This window comes from Pleurodeles waltl, chromosome 4_1, assembly GCF_031143425.1.
Source record: "Pleurodeles waltl isolate 20211129_DDA chromosome 4_1, aPleWal1.hap1.20221129, whole genome shotgun sequence".
NCBI lineage: Eukaryota > Metazoa > Chordata > Amphibia > Caudata > Salamandridae > Pleurodeles > Pleurodeles waltl.
Window position 1 is genome coordinate 1,012,719,792 of NC_090442.1, and position 19,172 is coordinate 1,012,738,963.

Consider the following 19,172-nt stretch of genomic DNA (forward strand, 5'->3'; position numbering starts at 1 on the left):
GTAATCCTATCTTCGTGGGCCTAAAAAATACAATACAGGATTGATCAAGAGTGTGATGAAGCAAGGGCACCGTCACATGGTGGTGCTTGCACTCTGCCATGCAGGAAGATCTCCCGCCCCATTTAGAGGTGGACTTGATCATTTCTGGGGACCACATATTAATTCACAATTGTGTTCATTTAGGAATAACACAACACCATAGAAAACACAAACAGAAAGAACCTTTCCAAACTGCATAGCGTGAGTCCCAGGTTCTTATTCCTGTTGCCACGTAAATCCAGTTTTGAGTGCCAGATCCTATTTGAGCCCATTCACAGATTATAACTGATGCTATAACAGTGGTGCCCACAAAACTTCCAGCCAGGGTGAAAACAGGTTCAAATTCCGAGTTGTGCATCTGAGAACTGTGGAAAAAATGCAGAACTTGTTGTCGCTCACTACAATGCCCAAAACAGAGTGCAGTAATGGCACTCCAGGTGAGTAGCATATCTCACTTGTATGGGTATTTAATGGGTGCACAACTGCCAGCAAAATGGCCTAACTGGCAATATTCACTGCTGATGTGATCTATTGGACCAAAATCAGGGCAAACAGCACAATTCAATGTTTCCTCTTTACAGACCATTTTAGACTTTTCTTGGTATTCTTTTAGGCATCAGTGTAAAAACCACTGTTTTGAGATTGAATCAATGTTCACTAATTTCCTCTCATGCCAGAGGACTTGTGGAGGCGGTGTGTGTTTTGGGCAGTATAGGTTGGAAAATGTCTTTTGCTGATTCAATTCTCTGTTCAGTCTTGTTACCCTATACATGGATTTTCTGTTGCAGTTGATATTCAACCTGAACACTGCTGATCTTTTTAGAAAACATTTAGGTATTATTGCTTATCCCTCTGCTAAAGTAACACCTCTTTTGTTATCATTATTGACATCTTCCACGTTATCCACAGTAATGTGTTGTGAGTGTGCATTCATTGCTTTACATTCTTATTGTCTTATAAATAATATTTTATGTATTTATCCTTTGTAACTCAACCTGTACATTAACATAGTATAAATGCTATTTGCACAGATTGCCGCATGCTATAACCATTGTTGTGTGTGGGGGAGAAGGGTCTAATCAGACATGTTTCTCCTTCCCTTCCTCCACAATGCTATAACGGTGATAAATAGCATAGGTGGCAGATCAGCATGCGTGGCTTGCGCCATGCTGTGTTTTATGTGCAAACGTGATAAACATACTTATTTAACCATAATCAGAGAACAAGGTGTCAACTCCGTGCAGTGAGGCAGAATCCGAGTACCCAGGCTTTGTTAGTATGACCGTCTTTTTTTTTTTGCAAAATAATTCTAAAATGGACTCTTTGAGACATTTAGCAATGCTTTTTCTTTCACTGCAGTAATAAATGTGTGATTCTGGGTTTATTTTGAACTTTGTTCCAAATAACACGTTTTATTTGGCTACATTATTTTCGCTGGCATTGCATAAATGCACTTATCCCTGTTTCGCTATTTGGAATAAATGTGACTACGATGAAAACTAATTTGAAAGGCCGGCGGTAGAAAGCCTAAGCTTCAGTGGCTGCATAGACTTCTTTTGATGGTGTTATACACTGTTCAGGAGGATTCAAGCCTGACATGAACATCAGAGGGCTAGTGAGGTGTCATATTTGCCTTCTATCTTCAATTATCCTTATTCGAAGTAGGCTCACGTGGAATTTTAAAACACATGAAAAATCTCGCCAGATTCGTGAATATCACCTTACACAAATTTATGTTTTTTGCCATTTCTCAATGTTGCTATTTTGTTTCATTTTCATCCACAGACCCCTTTGACCAGAAAAAGTCTTGACGAAATTCTAAAATCGCGTCCGATACATTTTCTGCTCAAACCAGGCTCCTACCGGTGTTTCACTCCAGTTCAGTATGCCTGGTGTGCCGTTGTCTAAAATTTCCACGGGAGACACCGTTTTCGGATCAATTTAGCATATTTTGTAAACCGTTTCTGTGCAGTTTCACCACCTCCAATTTGGAAGAAATGTAAGGCTAAAATGTTTGAGTTTAGAGTGGGCTAGCTAACACTTCAACTTGCTCACAATTAACAATGCAAGAAAAACCTTTTGTTTTCCACGTAAACAGGTTCCTTGATAGCAACATTTTTACGCATGACAAACTGTCGAACATTATGAACACAGATAAGAAAGACACATTCTGTTATAGCACCCACATTAGTTATTAACCAGGGATAATGCTTTATGCTTTCCCACAGCCCTTGTGAAAATAGAAAGGAACTCCAAGAGCCCACAGACAGATTGTAAATCATTAGACGCGTGTGTTCTTCAGCATCAACTGATAGATAGCTTGGCTAACAAGGAGGAAGAAACTAATGTCATCATAAAATAACACGACGGCCAACATTATCAGTGAGAACCACCTCCTGGACAAGCTGAAAAAACAAACCAGCTTCTGAAATAGGTCAGAAGAGAGTCAAAGGCGTGTAGTAAAAGGAAATGGACGAATAACACACATAAAACAACTATTCTAGAACCAAATATAATATACATCCTTGCCACAGCCCTCTAAAAGTTACCCAGTAATGAGTGCCTCGTCGCCATAAATCCTAATTCGTGTATATAATTCAAGGTATGGTGTATCACAGGCCTGCCTTAAGCCTTGACTTCAGATAAACTGAATCTTCTAGAAACTTCTAAAACACTTATGTAGGGCCTGAGAAGATAGGCGGACTTGCCGTACAATTTTAGGTTTGGAGGGAGGCATGGTGGAAATTGACGATCGTGAGAAGATTGAGAATGAGCGTGTGAGGAATAACTGAACATGAGTAACTCACAGAAGCCTGATAATGGGGCATCTTCAGGATCACACAGCAGAAGGTGGGTGTTCCAGGATGGGCCCCTGTAAAATAATCTAGAATAAAACAAAGATGTGAAAATCACTTTGAAGTCGGTCCTGCAGACTAGAGCACGTATCATAGGCAGACTCCATATTCAGAACATGTGGTTTTCAAGTCAATAGCCTATGTTCAGAGGTTGAGGAGAATATTCTCCTTACAGGTGAACCAGGCCTTTGCTAGTGAGAAATCATACTTAGAACACACTATAGGTGACTCGAACAACTCTTGAATAATTCCTCCCTGCACCTGTTCCTACAGAACACCACGTAAAGGTGAATCTAGGTGAAACTATTGCAGTAACTTTGCAGAAAAACAACAATGTAGATTAAAATTATAAATCAAAAGTATATACGTAGGAAAAACTACAAAACGTTTAATAAAAAAAGCAAAGGAATTTTCTAAAAAAATCGAAATTAAGCTTTTGGATTGGAAATAGTCTTTAAGAATACTTTCTGCTTCATTCTGAGTGCAACAGAGAATCGGAAATTAGGTGCAAATGGTGACAGGTACGTGGGAGGATTTTGGATAGGGAATTAAATGAAACCACTGCTTTCCAAAAATGTGCATGTGCAAACCAGTTTTGAAAGAGGAAAAATACATGGAATTTAGGTTTGGTAAACCTGGTTCAGCACATTATCCCTCATCGCGTACAGGTTTGTAGTAAATTTGCCTATGGTTAAACTGATATGTGTTATAATGGATTGTCCCCAGGGCAAATTTACTGTACAGTATTCCTGCAGGACTAGGATAAAGTGTATTATAGTTGTACCTTATTATAATATCTGTGTCTTCTTGATGGGGCACTGCTCGAAATTGGGTGGGAATGTTTTGAATATGGTTTCAGCAGCTGTTTTTGGGCTCCGAACAGTGTTTGGACCCTCTAGTGAATGATCCACCTATGTACCTGTGCCAATATTTGGACCTATGCAGTGGTAAGTGCACACTGAGTATATGTGTTGTGAGGAGTAGCAACCCGCATAGCATCTCCAGCACAACCTGGCTCGACAATGACTCACTTCACTGCAGCTGTTTGTTTGCATTAATTAATAGTGATTGACAACAATGTCTCTAAACAGTTCTGAATTAATTCCGCCTAGCTTTAGCTCCAGTGCAAGTATTTTTGGATGGAGATATGGTCAGCAACACGACTGATAGCACTCACTAGGTTAGTGCTCCTCACCCCACGTATCCGTTCTTCTAAATCTTGGTCTTCTTCCGAGTTCAAAACCACCTGTCTGAAGCAGTAGAGCTCTGTTGTTCATGGAGTACCCCCTGCTGCTTCAGAGTTCACCTGTTTTACTGGTTCAGAGTTGGGCTGTTTCACTGGTTCAGAGCTGGGATGTTTGGAGACTCTGACCGCGCTCACGATCTCATTCCCAAGTGGTGGGTGCGACAGAGGGGGCTGTGGCGGAGGCCCACATTGCCGGTAGGAGAGCCCCACCAATGCTCTGGGCTGGATCTTGCCTTGGCCATCCATTGGTAGGTGTCTTGGAAGCCTAGGCCCTCAAAATAAATAAGGGGAGCAGCCCTCCTGACCTTCCGGTTCATAGCAGCTGAGCCTCAGCTGGACTGAGTTGTAGGTGAGCCTGGGAGACTGGCCTGCTACGCCTAAGGGTCCAGCACAAGGTAGATGGAAACAGAGGGAGAGCTGCCCATGATGGGGAAGTGAAGTGATTGGTGTTCTCTCTTTTTTGTGGAACCAGAGAAAAATTGCAGCTGTGCATAAGGGTTGTGAGGGTCTAAAAGCTTGCTGTGGGCCATGATGTGGTTGGATGGCCCCCTCTCCACCGGAGTAATCACCTTGTGGAAGACTGGATCCATAAGTGATGGAGTGCAATATGTTGATCCGACCAAAGCCCCTGTGTGGGGGAGATGGTGAGGTGTAGGGAATGGGGCTCCTATATGTGATGTAGTTGTCCTGTAGGAGCTGTAGGAGGCCGCCTTTAGATGGTGGATGGACAGCTTTCCATCTTTGTGCAGCCCTTCCGTTTGTGCACAGACTGGCTGATGGGGCCAGGGACTCCTGTACCTCCTTCTCTGTGTCCCCATTCACTGTTCGCACAAATGGAGACATGGAAGGAGGCTTTGCAGGGGTGATCTATGGCTAATGAGAAAATCAAGACCAAGCAACTGGACTAGATTGATTGCCTTTGTTGCCTAAGAGCCTACATTGAGGTGAGATTGAGCTACTGTAGTGTGGGGAGTGACTCTCTTCCCTTTTTCTTTCTCTGTGGTGTGTGTGTCATGGGATGTACAGTTCCACACTTACCCTTTTGCCCCTTTTGGTCCCATTGTGGGGTGGTGGAGGCCAGGGCGCATTTGCCCATAACTGGAGTCACATCGTAGGTGGTTGACCGAGGAGACTGCTTGAGGCAATACTTCAGGGTCTCCCCCCAGTCCTGTCCTTGCCTTGCTGTTGGCTATCGGGCCCGACTCTCTAAAGGGCTGAAGACATCTGGGGCCTGGGGCCCCTATGACTGACAATATGATGAAAGATAGACTCACTAAAATATCACCACAAACAAAGATGGAACAATGTTACAGCTGGCGGTACTGGGGGTGGCAAGGCTTGGGGGATGCCAACCTGAGAAGTAATCTGCAGGACTCAAAGGATCCCACTGTAGCCCAAACCATGACAGCTATTGAAAACTTTAAATTTATTCTGTAGGTGAAAATAGTCACCATACCTGGAAATTAATCTCCTCCTTGTATACCTGCTGTAGGTTGCTGAACGAATGCTTGAAATTAAACAACATATGGCTTGCCTGCAGAAGGAAATAATGACCCTCAAATACACAGTGAGCCCTCTCACTGAGCCTATGATACAGCTAGATAATAGAATAGAGGATGATGTGGTTAGATCTGCAAAATGTAACCTCTGATTTTGGGGATTCCCAGAGAGGGTGGAGGAAACAGCACCTAAACTGTTCCTTGAAACTTGGATCAGAACTGTTTTGAACCCTAAGGGCCTTTCTGACCGCTTTGTGGTGGAAAGGGCGCATAGAGCTCTTGTACCGCAGCAGCCTCTGCATTCCACCCCTCCTACACCCCAAGATGAGTCATTGCTAAAATCCTTATTTGTAAAGTCAGGGGTGTAATATTGCAGGCCATCAGGAAGAATGCCGACCCCCACATATGAGGGAAAAGTAAGTTGCATCTTTCTGGACTACACACAGATGATATAAAAGTTTAGAAAATCATTCATTGGGGTGAAACATAAATTTAAGGTTATGGACCTGAAGTATATACTGCTTTTTCCCACAAAGTTGAAATTGCTGCATACTGTAAGAACCCACTTATTCACATCACCAGAAGAAGTGCGGGACTGGCTCGAGCTTAGTGGGGTGACCAGACACTTAGGCAGACGAATGGGGATGCTAGGTCTCTAGCCACATGAATATGACGGACCGGATCTTCAGTGAAATTGCCTGATGTATGGTGAACAACCATGCAGTCTGATCCTAGAATTGTGGTGCAACAGGATGGGACAATAGCTCTAGAGGATGGGCAGGACTGAGGCTGGGATTTCAGCCTTGGGAATATGTGCTGCGGTCTCCCTGACTGATTCAAGGATTGGTGTGGGCAACAAGATTATTGTTGAGCCAGGGTCTTCAGGGCTGTATGATCTCTTGTAGCCTGTGGACTGCTATGATTATATAATGTCTGTGGAATGATTGTGCTGGAGGGACAGGTGTGGGTGGAGCTCAATGCAGTCATGGACAGTTCTGTTGATAGTGGAGAAAATGTCTGTAAACGTTGTGGGATGTGGAAAGACATTGAGAGTTGGGGGTGGGAGTGGGATGATCTGGATTGGGGAAATGGGGTCCTTTGGGCTCCCTCCCACCAGTTCAGTTTTCTTATTTGTTATTTGTTTCAGTTTGTTGGGTTTTTCATTTTTTCAAAGATACAAGGAGTCGATAGATAGTTTGGTTTGGTCCCTTGTATGAGTGCTTTGTGGAGGCACAAGGGGACCTTATGAGGTGTTCCTGAGTGACTTTTGAAAGCTTGGTGGACTGATATAGCCTGGCTTGCATAACGTAACAATGTAATGTGGCTTTCACACTTCGTGCTATAATATATGATAACAAATGGTAAATAAATATGGTAAAAAGAGAATTTTCGACTCTCTGGATATTTGTTGGAATCTGGGATCTACTTGTGACCATCTGCTGTGTTACCATAAAGCAAACATCTACAGTGGCTTCTTATTCAATTCCCCGTCCTCTATCATTCCCAGTGAGGATCGTGCTTTTGAAAAATTTGTTTGGAATGAAACCATGGCACTTTGTGATACATTCGAAAATATCCCTTATAACTTCACCAAACTAAAACGTCCAGACTTATTAGGATTGAAAATTATTCCTGAAATAGTTATTGAACCAACCAGTTGACAAAGGAAGTTATATAGTCATTATGGACAGCATTCATTATATGAATGAAATTCTACGCCAACTTTCCACTAAGGATCATTACCTCCCCTTTTGTTCAAACCCCGTCAAACATATTCAAAAAACTATCCTTGACATCACCAAGAAAAAGGTTTTGTCAGTTATATAAAAGTCTTATTCCTCAATAGACTACTCATACACCCGTAATATATATACTACCTAAGATCCATAAAGATTGAGCAAATTCTCCAGGAGGCCTTTTGTCTCCGGATGTGGTTCCATTTTTGGAACCCCTTTGAAAACATCTAACTCTGTTTATTAAAGATAATGCACCGCTCACAAATACCTGTATGTAGGACAGCCTGGACTCCATAAACCGGATTGAGGACCTTGGTTTTGTTGACACAAGGGATATATTAGTCAGGCTCTTAATAGAATCCCTTTATATCAACATTTCACGGAAGGTAGAAATCAATCTAATCACACAGCATGCTATTTCCCTCTGCCTTTCTCGCACCGCTGTTACAGGTTGCTCTCTCCGAGAATGTATTCCAATATGAAGATATATTTTTAAAAACAAAAGGAAGGAGTCTCAATAGGAGCATGCTTAACTCCCAACTTCACGATTTTATATGTTGAAAGCTTTGAAAAAAATATGGTCTTAAACAAGCTCAATCCAATTTTTGGTAACATTACTTTATAAAAGCGCCACATTAACAATCTCTACTTGATATGGAGAGGCAACGAAATGGACCTCACAGCTTTCATTACTTGCCTTAAAATAAGATTCGAACATTTCAGTTTCAACTCTCAATAAAGCAAAACCTCCCTACCTTTTCTTGGAGCCACTGATGGTAAATTGGGTACTGATCATTACAGGAAACCTACTGAACTTAACGCCTTACTTTCATATAAAAGGCGCCTTACTGTCACTTCTGGCCATAAGGATGGCCTCCCATGTCGTCAATTCTTGCAGATCTGCAGGAACTGCACTTGAAATCAGACTATTTAAAAGTGGCTGCTTTACTTTCAACCACGTTACAAGAACATGAGCACCCTAAGCATTTTGGTCCAGATTTATCACACTTTCACACAGCGCAACGCAGCAAGCCATCTTCCTGCGCTGCGTGAAAGAGAAGGGGCAGAAATGTTCTCTATTTAACATTATACAGTGTATTCCTGTCCTTATCTTGCCCTGGTGCACTTTAGGCTGCCTAGCACCAGAGTAGGCACCCTTGCATCATGGAGCAAGGGTGCATGTGCTACAGGCAGGATTATTTTTGTGCAGGAATGGAAAACAATTCTCAGAGGCATTCTCCTCTTTCAATGTGTGTGCAGTATGCAGCACACGTAAAAGAGGAAACAATGAGGAGAAATAAAGATGTTTCTCCTCCTTGTGCCTCCTCATAGCATTTTGACGCATTTCCAGGTCTACCACTAATGGTAAATATGGGAATGTGCCAAAATCCATGGGTGGATGCATGGGAATACCCATGCTCCATCCAAGGAATCACTCGCTGGAGCAGAGTAATTCTAGGCAGCGATTTGTACTGCCTTGTGTTACCCCAGAATTTTCAAGCCATGCAGGGTCACGCAAGGTGAGCTTGTGTGGCTTGATGAATCTGACTTTAGTGTTGTGTCACAATTGCTCACCCATGAGGTGCCCAAGGGCGCGCAACACTATGACAACTCTGTCTTCATGGCCTTTAAATAGGCATGGTCCTGTCCTCTTGAGATATTGCTTATCACACCAGAAAGGAGAAAAAATCATGCATTATTTGTGCCACCACCTTCAGCCCAGCCTCCAGCAAAAGTACAAAAATTATGAAAAAATGCAGGTCAATTCTGAGCACCAGCAGTCTGGGTATTGAGTCTATTCTGTTTTCATGTCGAAGTAGCAAAGATTTGCAGGACCATTTTGGGCAAAACTTTGAAATCTTTCAAACATAACCACAAACCACTAACCCAAAGTGTTAGTCTACAAACATCTGTGCTATCTGATGTCCATGCAACTTGATATACATTGGCGAAGCCCTGCAGAAAATCAAGGGTCGCATATCCAACAAAAAAGCTGTCTTCTGTGATACCATCAGAATGCCCATTTGGTGTCTCATTCCACTTTGATGAAACACTCTGGGAGGGTTGGGTGCTGGAAAACATTTAGGACTTGAGTGTGACTTAACACATATACAAGGAAGTATGACGTATGGTTAAATTATGATTACCAGAACATAGCAGTTCACTAAAAAGGTGTAAAATTTAAATGAAACGCAATTGAACCAATTCGACTACCACCTAGGCATGCCAGCATACGTATTAGTCCATCAACAACTGAGGTGGACACTACATGCTGTGCACTATGTAATATGTATACCGTCTTTGTATAATGAATGTGGTCATATGTGTCACTTTAATAATGATAGATGAATATACGACAGAATGTGTTAACAGTTCAAAATGTTTACCCTTGAACCAATTTCCTCTTTGCAGCGTTGCATGATACATCGTTTTTCGTGTAAAACAATAACTATTGTTCGTGTGCAAATCAATAAATTGTTAACCTGTTAATTGGCAGTGCCATAGTTGTGGGGGGAAGGGTGTTTATGGTGCTGCACCTCGTAATAAATCTATACTCTAGTAAATAGTTGGGAACGGTTGTTTTCAGTCGGGTTTGGTGAGGTGTCTGTGTTTTTCACCTAGGATTTTCACATTCTCTCTCCCTCTCTCTCTCTCTCTTCTCAAAGTCTTAATAAATGTCGGTTGTTTTAATGTTGGTTATTTGGTGTATTTTAACATGATATGCCAGCATAGTTATTGGAAACCCTGAAGCTCACACCCTCTATTCTTCTGACCAATCTATGCCCCTGTAGATTTGGTGTAAAACAGAATGTGTTTCTGTTTCGGATACGATCCCATTTTCCCCTACTTCTTTTCTCTGTAAACAGATATTTCTAAATTGAAAGTGCACTCAGGCCATCTTTATTTTTCTCACTCTTTTCCTTGCCCATCCATTCAATCCTCAATCCTCTTTTTAATTCTACCCATTTTACAATCAGTGTTCACTCTTCGGAGGTTCTCATTGTATACACACTGATTTCCTTATGTATGATTTTAGACTGCACTTAGCTTACTGTAGTCCTTCTTTGCCCCCTACCCCCATGAAGCAAACACAGCAATCTCTGGTTAAGCGTCTCTCTTTAACTACCCGCTCCTTTCCGATGCAAGCAACCCTCTCCTGGTTGTACCCAGACTTACACCAACCTTATTCTGGCCTCCTCCTTAAAATTTAAATCAGAGGCTATTGCTCAGTTCCCTGCCAGCCCTTGGCTCCATTTACCTCCATTTTCTCCAGTCCCTCCTCAATATTGTGACTACTCTCCATCGCCTGGCAGCCTCTGGCTGGCACTGAGATCCAGCTGAGTCCTGGACACCTGCCCGGTGGTTTACCGGCTGGTGATCTTCCAGCTTCTTGCAGGTTTTCTACCCATCACCAGGATCCAGTCTAGGTCTTCCTTCTGTCCCTGTTCAAGAGCCTGGCACGGTACACCACTGCAATAGCATGGTGAGAACATGCAAGTGGTTGCTTGCCTTCCAAACTACCATATGCTACTTTGGTAATCAGCCTTCAAGTCTGGCTCACCTGTGTGCTTTCACTTCAGGTATCTCCTCTCTTTTAAATCAAAACCAGTGGGGATGTTTTCATATAGGTCCATAAGTGTACTCATTGTCACATGTAAGTTTTGGACACATGACACTGGGCAACTGTTCCTTCCCTCTTAAACTCTTTTCCATACTTTTCTTGGTTTATTTAGCTCTTTGAAATGTTATTTTTGGCAAACGTCGCCTTACCAAATGGTAAAGGTGATTGTTTACCCCCTTTTTTTGTTTAGACAATTTATTGATAATCATTCATATCATAGTGTTATAGCTGATTGTATATTTATTTCCGGAAACATTGAAACAACTGAGTGCACTACCACTGCTTCCACCCTGATGATGATCCAGCGAATTAATTAGGGGTTGAAACGCTGTCTAAATTTATAGGTGCAAACAGATTTTCGAATAAACGTATTATTTTAAAGAGCATATGGACTAAAACATGAAATTATATACCTTCCATACCTTGTAATTTATTTATTTTAACTGGCGCCGTCATATTCTCGTGATCACTTTCTCCGTGCTATACACCTTTATCACTAGCACTGTGTGATCACTTTCACATTTGAGCACAATTTAATGTTTTTTTCAGTATAACAGCCTATATTCCATGAACAACTTTGGCTACATAAACAACATAACAACCAGTTTGGTTTTTGTGGTCTCTGTTTATAACTATCTTTCTCTCAATGGTTTACTCTTAGTATAAATTTATCCACTTATTGACACACTTAATGATACCTCGTTGGATTTTGTAGTTTCATATACGCTGGATTTAGGACAGCTCCGGCACCGCAAGCATTTTATTCTCATTTCCACAAGCATCTCCATCCAGATGGTCTCACACAGCAGCGCAGCTGCTGAGAGGTTAAGATGTATGACGTGTTTCAGAGATTACAGAGCTGTCACTTAATTTCTTTGGACAAGGCTAGGTTCCTGGTCTGTGTCTGGATTTCTCAGTTTTGCATCTTTCCAACAAGGGTTTCTGTGCCTCTGAATTAATTGGGCTGCCATGGTAATGTTAGATGCTTAAATGCTGAAGTGTCTGCTTGAATAGTAATCAGATCGGATTATGCCCCTCCAGGTAGTAGGGATCCATGATCTGAGAGAGGTGTATATTATTATATATTTAAGCGCATGCCCTTCTCAGCTTTATTTGTGCTGAGTCTGGTGAGTCACTGCATTTCCATTCCTACTGTATCAAAACAATTCTATATTTTACAACAAGCTGCAAAATATAAAGATGTATGTTGGAATCCACAAACCAGCTTAAGTGTATATCTTTTGTACTTAATTAGTATTTTCTCGATTTTTTTTATTTGTAATACACTTCATGGTGGGAGCACAACTTTGAAGTCCAACAGGCAAATTAAAAAGTACTGATTTTCACACTTGGGTGGGCCATATGTAAACAAACATTTCTTATAGAAGGCAAGGGGCTGAGTATCAATCAGAAAAAAATCCAATCCTTCATATTATTAAATAATTCATCGATAATTTTTAATTTTAAGAGGTAGTCTGAGTTATACTGGGGTTCCAAGCTGCATTGGTTGGCCTAGAAAGCATACTGAAATTAAATCTCACGTGTCCCAGGTCCAAGCATGAGTAGCTCGTCCAGTCCATGTTTTTACATTGCATACTTGGAGTTGTAGTTCCTTTTATCCCAGTATGGAATTAGAACTTCATATACTGAAATGCAAAGCAAAATAACAGTTACACACAGCATAATAGGCTACATACAACATCTCTTAGATCAGTGACTCCCTTGCTTTAATTGTAATTGCAATTCAAAATGTAGTCATCCTTCTACATATTTTATAGAACCTGGCCATAAAACTAGTTATATGGTACTAATTAGAGATTTACTATAATGTAAACACTAGAATTTTATGACTGATGCAGTAAACCTAGCCATCTTTGTAATTACTGCCAGTAAAATTATCGGTACTGAAGCTGGATGGTCAATCAGTGGTTTGAGAGCTCTTTAAAAACACATAAATTTAGCCACCATATTATCATTGTATTTTGGCTCTTTCGGACATCTATAACAAGCATGATCCTTGAGCATGCAAAGAGTGCATTCAATTTTTACCTGCTGTCAGCGTGATTCAGAGAGCTCTTTCTATGAGAAGTTGCATCTTACTCCTCTATTTGGTGCATATTACACGTGCATTTCAACACCTGATTCACAGACTCTTTTCTGTGAGTAGCCTGGTCTTGCTTTGTGCTCAGTTGCCTTAGTTATGACTTACTCATATATGTTCTTAAGTTAGACATGCCTACTTACAGAGAAAAGGTTTTTTCGTGACCACGCTTACCTGGTTCCAAGAAGCGCATGAGTATGTCACACCTACACTTTGAGTACCACACAAATACTAATAAAAATGGTTGGTAAATCAAAACTGGATGCTTATGAGTAACTCACCCCCTAAGACATACATAAAGCACAATCAAATCAAGTGATATGATTTATGAATCAGGTGTGGGTTTTGGGGTGCAATTTACACTTAAAACAGGAATAACACACAACTATCCACAGAAAAGGGTTTTTGAATCCAGCTCAAAGAGTTTGCAAAAACAGGGGTATTTAAAGATGAATGGCAAAAGGCCCTGATAAATCATAGTAACTTAATTGTTTGCCATTTTTCCTCCTTTTTAAAGGAATGAAAATTATTATTTTTTATAACCAACACTATTGTTTTGTTTGTATATTAACATGTCACTGAGCAGATTAAAGCAACTCAAAGTATTACATCAGTTCACGAGTCCTTTATGGTCCAAGTTTGTAATATAAAGAATCAGCAGTCAACCCCACCACATCAGAGCCCACACACCAAATGAACGTTTACACGTCCGAGCATGCTGCCCCCAACCGGTTGAGCCAAACTTTATCGTATGTTTTTCAGGTAGCCCCTCGTCTGGTACACCAGCCGCGCCATCCGAGCACACCAGTCCATCCCCCGCCTCCATTGTGACAGTGAGAGGAGAGTGGTCATCACCCACTGTGCAGCAGTAGATCTTTTGGCTATGTGCAACACCGTGCCCAATAATGTTCTTAGTGCCCATGAACCTCCCACTCCCACCATCACTCCCAAGAGGACCATCAATGCAGAAGGCTCCAGGGCAAGCTCCAGCGCAGTGGAGTGTTCATTCAGGATTTGCATCCAAGATCTCGTAATGACGGTTAAATAACATGATTTAATGCAGGAATTAGAATATGATTTTGCTTAGATGAGTTATTCAGGTTAACAAAGCAAGCAGGGACCCAAAACATGAGAGCTTGTTATTAAAATTGCTGCTTCAGTCTAAAGCCATATATGCTATTTTGATACAATGACAAACATTGGTAACAGGTATAGAATGATGATGGGTGTTTTTTCAGCTCCTTATGGGACAGGACAGCTTTGGCACATGAAGGACACATAACGTCAGGGCGCGAGTTTCATGCATTTCTGGAGCCGATACTCCACCAAAACCCGCGGAACCTTGTTCTGTTCCTTCAAGATTCGGTAAGTACTTCTTTCACAGTAGAGAGCGTTCAAACCTGGGTAGGCGAGTGGTAACAAAACCTAATTAACAATGACTTCTGTTTTACAGCTCAGCGTGGATGACTTCACATATCTCAGTGCTACCTCCGAAAGAGAAAAGCCATTGCACAACATTCAGGCAAGAATGTCATGTCTAACCATCGTTTCTCTAAACATGCAACTTGTTCATGGAAGCCAGATGCCCGGAATTGAACATATTAGGGGATTAAGTCAGTTTTGGTATAGTGCAGTACTGGTTCAAATATTAAGTGACCATAATAAAAGAAATAAAATGTACAGAAAAATAAATAATTGCTTTAAATTATAGCATATATATATATATTATAGCATAGACCCGCTTTTGGGAGTGTGGTGTTGAGAATATACCAGAATGCTCAAATCTGTTCATGCCAATCTCCTCCCTGTTTCCACCACTGCACTCCCTTGTACAATGCAGTGGGCGGCACTCTCCTCCCCTCACCCATGGGCAAGAGGGGCACACTTGACTCATCCCTACTGCAGTCTCATCGCAGAAGGGGCATACATTTAATTCTTACGTCTGTGAAGTCAATAAAGTGGGGAGACCCTTTTTGGTATTGACGAAATGCTCCTTGAAGGGGAGTGATTTCAGCCCCTTTCAGAAATGCAGAAGTTATACATACAGTGAGCATAAGTCTTGTGGGACATTCTTCTACATTTAGGACCAAATTTATTAGGCCCTTGTATTGTCCTTGAGTTGCACAAATGACAAACGGCCAACGCAAAGGCTTCAGTAATATTTACAAAGCCATGCAATGGACAGTTTGCACCACCTTGAATGGCTTTGTAGAGGTGTATAATGCAACTGTACGGCTTGCTCTGTGTTATGTTTGAAGCTGGAAGGCAGTCCATGGGTGGAGCAAGGGAATGTCTATGCATCCTTCTGTGGATTTTGGCGCATTCTCAAATGTACTAATATTGGGGAATGCATCAAAATGCTACTCCTTCCCCAGTGAGGCATAACAAGGAGATATATGATTTCTCCTGGTTACTTCCTCTTTCTCTGTGTGATGCGTTCCACATCACACAGAGAAAGATGAAAATGCTTATGATTGTTTTTGTGCTTGAAGGTGACCCTTCTTGCACAAAATCAATTTTGCTCGTAATGCAGGCAGCCTTGCACTCTGGTGCAAGGCTGCCTGCATTGACGCTAGGCTGCATACAGTGCCCAGCGCAATAAGAGAGCAGAAATGCTCATTATCTTTGTAAATATGGAGCATTCGTCCTCTCTTCCTCTTACACAACGCAGCGCAGCAACTTTGCTTGGTGCCCTGCATTTTGTGAAATATTAGTAAATATGCCCCATGGGGCACATAGCTTGAGAATGCTTTCTTCTGACCTTTTTGTTTGTGCACTTCTTGATTTCATATGTTGTGCCTTATTGCCTTATTGCTGAGTGGTAATAGTTTTTTCTGTTTGGTTGGATCGTGGTTTTTACTAACTTGAAGGTGATGCACCACTTTATATATTTGCAATGTTTTTATGCTTCTAACAAAGAAAAACTAAATGGTGGATGTTTTCATGCAATGTTATTAGTGAGTTCAACCCATTTTGCTGCTAGGCCTCCTCCCTAGCCTTTTTTGGCTATTTGGGTTACTTTGTGATTGGACCTCCATACCTTTTTGTCCACAGAAGGTATCCACGCCAAATTTGCATCCTTTTTTTCCCAACATCCTGGGGATTCTAAAAATATCCAGGGTTTGTAGCTTCCCATAGAGGGGCCCATGAAATTAGCCAAAATACAGCTACATTTTGAGTCTCTTAGGAAAAATGGGGAAAAGTGCTGCAGAAGAAAGCGTCTGTTTTTTCACCTGCAAATGGCATCAATGAAGGGTTTGTGGTGCAAAAAATCACCATCTACCCTGCTTTGTTTGTGCTTTCAACCTCCTTGGTAGAAATGGGTGTGAACCCGATGCTGGGGCCCAGAACTCTATACATTTCTGAAAAGTAAATTAATTTCTGAATTCAGCAAGGGATCATTTGTGTAGATCCTTCAAGATTTTCCCAAAGAAAGTAACACTTGTAATAAAAACATATTGGAGGTGAGCAGAAAAAAACAGCCATTTGGGTCTACGTTTTTATCTGTAACTTGTAACTATGGCAGATTTTCAAAAACAATATACAATTACTTCTTCTGGACCCTTCTTGTTGTGGGGATATATAGGGCTTGCAGGTTCACCAAGAACCCAAGGTACCCAGAGCCAATAACTAAGCTGCACCTTGCAGTGGTTTTTCATTGTGTAAAGGATATACCGTAATTCATTTGGTAAAATATAAAGAGTGGAAATAGGTATCAAAGAATCTATGTATTACTGAAATCGGCACAAGATATGGAATATAGAAGCAGTGGTTATTTGCACATCTCTGAATTTGGGGGTACCCATACTACCCTGTAAATTAGAGGGCATTTCTCAAAAATGACTTCTTTCTTACACACTGCCTTACATTTGGAAGGTGCATATGCAGAGAAAGACAATTGGTAATTACACTTTTTCTACTATTCTCTATTCCCCTAAGTATCCCGATAAAAATGGTACCTCACTTGTGTGGGTAGGCCTAGTGCCCGCAACAGGAAACACCCCATAACGCAATGTGGACACAGCGCATTTTTTCCAAACTGGCCCTTTTTTTGCACTGCGCCTAGCTGTGGATTTTGGGCTCTAGCTCGGCTAGCACCTAGGGAAACTGTTGGACTTTTTTTCCTTGTGCAGGGTCATCTCCAATCTTTTTGCCTCCTGCCTCCTATTTTTTCTGACCTGTTGTTGTTGGCTTTTGAACTCTGAGCACTTTACCACTGCTAACCAGTGCTAAAGTACATATGCTTTCTGTGTAAATTGTATAGTTCATTGGTTTAGCCATGACTGGCATATATGATTTTCTAGTAAGTCCCTAGTAAAGTGCACTAGAGGTGCCAGGGCCTCTAAATCAAATGCTGCTAGTGGGCCTGCAGCACTGGTTGTGGCACCCACATTAATAGCCCTGTAAACATGGCTCAGATCTGCCACTGCAGTGTCTGTGTGTGCAGTTTTAAACTGCCAATTCGACTTGGCAAGTGTACCCACTTGCCAGGCCTAAACCTTCCCTTTTCTTACATATAAGACCCCCTAAGGTAGGTCCTAGGTAGCCCTATGGGTAGGGTGCAGTGTATGTTTAACGTAGGGCATATACTAATGTGTTTTAAGTGTCCTAACAGTGAAATACTGCTAAATTCGGTTTTCACTGTTGGAAAGCCTATCCCTCTCATAGGTTAACATGGGGGCTGCCTTTAAATATGATTAAAGCGAAGATTCCCTTTGGAAACGGATCGACATGTGGAGTTTGGGGTCTCTGAGCTCACAATTAAAAAAAAAACATATTTTAGTAAAGTTGGTTTCAAGATTGTGTGTTTGAAAATGCCACTTTTAGAAAGTGGGCATTTTCTTGCTTAAACCATTCTGTGACTCTGCCTGTTTGTGGATTCCCTGTCTGGGTCAGTTTGACAGTTGGGCTGTTTGCACCTCTCTCTAGACAGTGACACAAAGGGAGCTGGGGTGTAACCTGCATATCCTGATGAGCCATCTGTGCTAAGAGGGAGGGGAGTAGTGGTCACTTACACCTGAAAGGGCTGTGCCTTCCCTCACACAATGCAATCTCCAACCCCCTGGTGTGTGTCTAGGGCCTGGCCTGGGCAAGGCAGGATTTCACAAACGAGAGACTTTTCTTTGAAGTAAGCCTACTTCAAAGGCCAAAATGGGTATAAGAAGGGCACCCAAAACCACAGACTTTAGATCACTTCTGGAAATCGAGAGGAACCTCTGCCTGGAGAAGAGCTGAAGAGCTGAGGAGAAGTGCTGCCCTGCCTGTGCTTTGTGGAGCTATCCTGCAGTTGCTGCTTCTGCCAGGTAAAAGGGGACAAAGACTGGACTTTGTTGACATTCCTGCTTGTGAAGAAATCTACAAGGGCTTGTCCGGAGCTTGCCTCGTGTTGTTGAAGTCTCAGGGCCATCAAAGACTGCTCCTGCCAGCACCTGGACTCTCTGCTGAGACTCATGCCCTGCCAAATTGTGCCCTACCCAGTTCCTGGGGCCTTGGAAGGTGAAGCTGGCAGACCAAGACTGAAACTCCACGCACAGACCACTGTGCAGGGAAAATATTGACGCACCTCCCGAGATGTGGCTGAAAAACAATGCGCTTCCAGCTTCGCTGCAGAAATCGACGCTCCACCGGCACCACAGCTGGAAGATCGACGCATGCAGCTTGAGAAACGATGGGCAACACCCACTGACGGAGGCTGATAACGTTGCAACCCACATAGCGCGATTTTGCTGATACCGTGCGGTAGGATTTTCAACGCAAACTTACTAGGTGCGGAAAAACAACGCAGAGCCGACCCAGACCCGAGTGCTTGCTCAGATCGACACATCGCTCTCCTGTGAAGAGAAAAAATTACGCATACCGACCCGACTGCAGGTGGAGAATGACGCACGGTCTTGCTTGGGGGTGAGAAACTGACGTATCGCTAGCCTTTTCCGACACACACCGTGCGTGTTATTTTCACACTACCCAGGTACTTTTCACAGTGTTTTACTGTGTTCTCAAGGAATTAAGACTCTTTTGCTTTTCAAATTAATAACGTGACTAGTGTATGTTGTGTATGTTGGATTTTTGTCATT

General features: G+C 42.1%; 1 protein-coding gene across 1 annotated transcript in view; it reads left to right on the forward strand.

The window, feature by feature from the left end:
• The window catches only part of LOC138288350 (V-type proton ATPase subunit S1-like), a 321,316-nt gene that overhangs the window by 59,726 nt on the left and 242,418 nt on the right, over positions 1-19,172 (forward strand). The window contains exons 2-3 of the mRNA XM_069229885.1: positions 14,337-14,463; positions 14,552-14,620. Of these exons, the coding sequence (XP_069085986.1) occupies positions 14,337-14,463; positions 14,552-14,620 (196 nt within the window). The remainder of the gene's footprint in view (positions 1-14,336; positions 14,464-14,551; positions 14,621-19,172) is intronic.